We start from the raw sequence: 3,998 nt of genomic DNA on the forward strand, positions 1-3,998 counted from the left end.
CCTGCTCCCCTGTCCCTGCTCTCCCAGCCCTGCTCTCCATCCCTGCTCCCCTGTCCCTGCTCTCCCAGCCCTGCTCCCCTGTCCCTGCTCTCCATCCCTGCTCCCCTATTCCTGCTCCCCCATCCCTGCTCCCCTGTCCCTGCTCCCCCATCCCTGCTCTCCATCCCTGGTCCCCCATCCCTGCTCCCCTGTCCCTGCTCTCCATCCCTGCTCCCCGTCCTTGCTCCACCCCAAGTCTGTGCTCCCCCATCTCTGGTCTTTACAGATATGACCAGAGGATGGGTAGGGAGCAGCATGCACTGTGGGGAGCTCTGACTCTGAGGTCTTTTGGCCTGGATTTGTCTCAGCACTGACATCTGCTGGAGAGGTGGCATAAAGGCAGTCACTTAAGCCTTGTTTTTTTCTTCTGAAAATAATGAAATAGCATCTATGAGGATGAGATTGCTTAGAACTTAATATCATGAGCTCCGTGATTTCTGTGTGTGTGTATACGCGCTGCCCTATGAAGGATGGTTTACTATTCACTGACTTAGTGTTCTTGGTGAGTTTATGGAATGTCACTACTGGAAATCATAAAAATTGACTGTGTATTCATTGTGGTCATCCAGAAAAACACAAAAGCACGTTGTATGTGTGTGTCTGCTTTCGAAACAAATTCATTAGCCCATTTTGGCTTGAGAAATTATGTGAATTGGAGTTTTCAGCAGACCTGCAGCTGAGGAAAGACAGAAGAAATTAGAGAGCATCTAGTCTCCTAGACACAGCCGCGACACCAGCACGGCGCCCGTCCCCGCAGCCGCACAAACTGACCCACGTGTATTCTCCTATTATCTGTGCTCCACAGGGCGAGAGCGGCCGCACATCGGTGTGAGCTAGAACTCCACGGGCAGCCCAGCCACTTCACAGGTACTTCTCCAGATTCACCGTCTCATGTGTTTTAAAAGGCTGAAATGTGTCTGTGCCCCTCTGGAGGCTCTCCCTGCCCCAGTGCTGTGCTGCCTTGCTCCAAAACCCAGGCTGGAGGGCATCCGTGCTGAGCACCCTCTCTGAATCCTGACAGGGAGAAGCAATGGAGAAAACATTCCAGTGCTCAGGACACAAGCGGACGCGGGACGCTGGGCCCGGGTTCCAGCCAGGGCACCATGCCTGTGCCTCAGAAGTGGCCCCGACCTCGTTTCTGACCCCGAGGGGGCTGCAGGGTAAGTGGTGCTGAGGCCCACCTGGGCCTTAAGGAGGAGAAGAGACACTGGCTGCCGGTCTGGTGGCCTTGACCGTGATAGGTGAGCCTCGCTTTTAGGGTAACACGCAGGTACACCTGGAGAACACCCTGACATGCTTCCCACCCCAGGAGTTGTCCTTCCACATCTGAGGTGTGGCCAAGGCTGCTGGGACCCTCGCCTGAAGCCTGGACCCTGGGTGGCCACCCTGTCCTCTGCCCTCACCTGCACTCAGAAACCCCCTCCACTTCCTCTTCCCACAGGCCCCTGCCGCCACGCCACCAGGAGGGCTCCTCTTGCTTGGAGGACTGCCCTGGCTGTGCGGCAGGGCTGCACCCCATCCTCCTGGCCACTCAGGTGCTGCGGAGCCGCAGCGTGCATGCCAGCAACAGGGCCCGGCTCATGGAAGCTGCGGGGAGAGGGCGTCTGCATCTGCATCTGGGCGTGTGTCTGACCCTTGACCCATGGTGTGGGCCTCCTGGAGATGCTTCCCTGGGGATGCGTGGGAGGCACACGCCGCTCCCTGCATCCGCACGTCATGCCTGGGCTCGCAGAGCCCTGCGTGGGTGTCCAGCCAGCCGGCCGTGGAAGGGTCGTCACAGGAGAGGAGGGTGCTGGCACCAAGGTCCTAGGGCCACTGGTGGTCCTGGACCGCAGGTGTAGCGGGTATAACGGTGGGGGCGCGTAGCCCTTGCAGGCCCAGCCGGTATCAACAAATTCAGTGCTTTCCCTTAGAGACCCCACCCAAGGGGGTCAGATGATGGCTCTCCCCGCTCTGTCTGATGGGCCATCTCCTCTCTTCAGGGACAGGGGAGGAGACGAGCACGGGAGGGTGCCCAGTGGCTGCTCAGGAGCCAAGGGACGGAGGGAAATGCACGCCTACAGCTGCTGCTTCGAGGCGCCTGGACCCGTGAAGCCTCTGAGCTGGATGCCAGGGAAGCACGGCCAGGACGGGGGCACCAAGCTGAAGCCAGGGCCCAGCGAGAGTGTCCCGTTCTCTGGGCACGCCACGTCCAGAGGCTCCTGTGTGCCCTGCCCAGGCGTTCAGGGCCCCATCCACGCCAGCGGCGTGACTGCTTTTAGAAATTCACCCAGCTGCCACCCAGGAGGCCATTCTCCCAGTGCCTACGTCAGCTGCACCAGCAGAGCTCTGCAGGACGGCGATCAGGGCCAGGTGCGCCCTCCGCCCAGCTGCCCCTTCCCCCAGGGGAGCCTGGACAGTGGGCTCCCTCAGCCCAGAGGGCAGCGTCTCACAGTGGCAGGCTATTCCATTGAGGACACCAAGCTTCGAGGTGGGCCTGTACCCTCGGGAGCCTCGTGCAACCCCATCTTGTCGCTTGATGTGCCCATCAAAATGGAGAGTGACTCTGGGTCTGAGGACGCAGCAGACGGCTACTCCATGTCCCCAAGCCAGGTGTGGCTGGGAGCCAGTGGCATGGCCAAGAGACAGACGGTCACTTTCCCTACCAGGATGCACCTGAAAACAGAGCTGGAAGCCAGGCCCCACCTGTACGCTCCGCACCTGGGGCGCAGCTTGCTGGAGGCTCCCCTGAGCGGCAGGGGTCCCCTCAGAGCTGGGCGGGAGCTGGTCCCCTCCCGCCCCACACACTGCTCCTGCCTGGGGCACGCGCACAGCCTTCCTGAGCCAGATCCTCCCCCCCACTTCTATGCACAGGGACACCAGGCCCCTGCACTGGGCTGTGACTGCAGAGCGGCGGGAACCGTGCCCATCGTCAAACGAGAACCCCTGGACTCACCACCATGGGCCAGTCACAGCCAGGGCGGGGTGCCTGGAATGTTCCCCAAAAGCGCTGTGGCAACGCTGATGCCTCCCAAGGCCCCCGAGGGTGTTTTCCTGCCGTAGAGTGGGCTGCTCCCAAAGCCGGCCTCTGTCCACACTCAGACCCGCCCCTCAGCTGGGGCGGTGCGCACAGGATCCGAGCCTTTCTGAAGGGACACTCTGCGAGGCTGCCCAGTTCAGTCCTCTGTTAGGTGTGGGCAGCGTGTGTGACGGCATAGTCTGTTTTTGGTAAAACGCCACACAGGTTCTTAAATGCAAAGTTCTGAAGTCTGTTCAAGTAGGACAGTATTTCTCTTTCAAGGATTAAGGTTTTCACAAAGGGGCCCAAGGGAGACAAGTCGGCCCGGAGGGCATCTGCCGCTCTCTGGGGGGCAGTGGGCTCCTGGCCGAGCGGCATCACGCAGTAGCTTCCAGTGCTCCCCACGCCCGCTTCCCAGCTCACCTGCGCTGCCACGGTGGGCCACCCCCTCTGTGCGGGGCACGGCAGAGGGTGGCCGTGACCTTCGGTGTGAGTGACGGATGTAATTCTCTCGAGCCACAGGTGACCGTGCCGCCATTCATGGTAGGAATCTGGAAGGTTCCAGGCGAAAGAGCGTGTTTGCGCTGGGTCCCGCCCTCTGTGCTATGTGCAGCCTGCTCCCCCTGGCCCCACAGCCGAGTCTGAGGCCTCCCCCAGAGTGGAGACGGGCAGGGCAATGTCCCGCTCCTCCCGTAAGTCTGTCCAGCATCATCAGGGGCCTCATAGGTGGTCGTGCTACTCCGTGTCTGGTACGTGGCGAAGCTCAAGTTTGCAGAGTCCGGGTTTGGAAGCAGAGAGAAGGACAAAGTGTAGAGAAAAGAGGCAGAAGTCAAGTTGTTCGTGGAGGTTGTGTATCAGTTTTCAAACGAGAGTTCCAATCGCCACCTAAGGAAGACTCACTAGAGATAAGATGGATGGGGATGTTTTCTAGAAAAACCGTGAAGGTCATATGCTCTGACCA

At 60.1% G+C, this 3,998-nt stretch overlaps 1 protein-coding gene across 1 annotated transcript in view; it reads left to right on the plus strand.

Moving 5' to 3' along the window:
• Positions 1-3,108, plus strand: part of LOC111153452 (aryl-hydrocarbon receptor repressor) — a 68,241-nt gene extending 65,133 nt beyond the window's left edge. The window contains exons 9-11 of the mRNA XM_022512476.1: positions 845-906; positions 1,061-1,199; positions 2,022-3,108. Of these exons, the coding sequence (XP_022368184.1) occupies positions 845-906; positions 1,061-1,199; positions 2,022-3,081 (1,261 nt within the window). The 3' untranslated portion in view covers positions 3,082-3,108. The remainder of the gene's footprint in view (positions 1-844; positions 907-1,060; positions 1,200-2,021) is intronic.
• The last annotated feature ends 890 nt before the right edge of the window (positions 3,109-3,998 follow it).

This window comes from Enhydra lutris, unplaced genomic scaffold, assembly GCF_002288905.1.
Source record: "Enhydra lutris kenyoni isolate GAN:26980312 unplaced genomic scaffold, ASM228890v2 scaffoldscaffold32, whole genome shotgun sequence".
Classification (NCBI taxonomy): domain Eukaryota; kingdom Metazoa; phylum Chordata; class Mammalia; order Carnivora; family Mustelidae; genus Enhydra; species Enhydra lutris.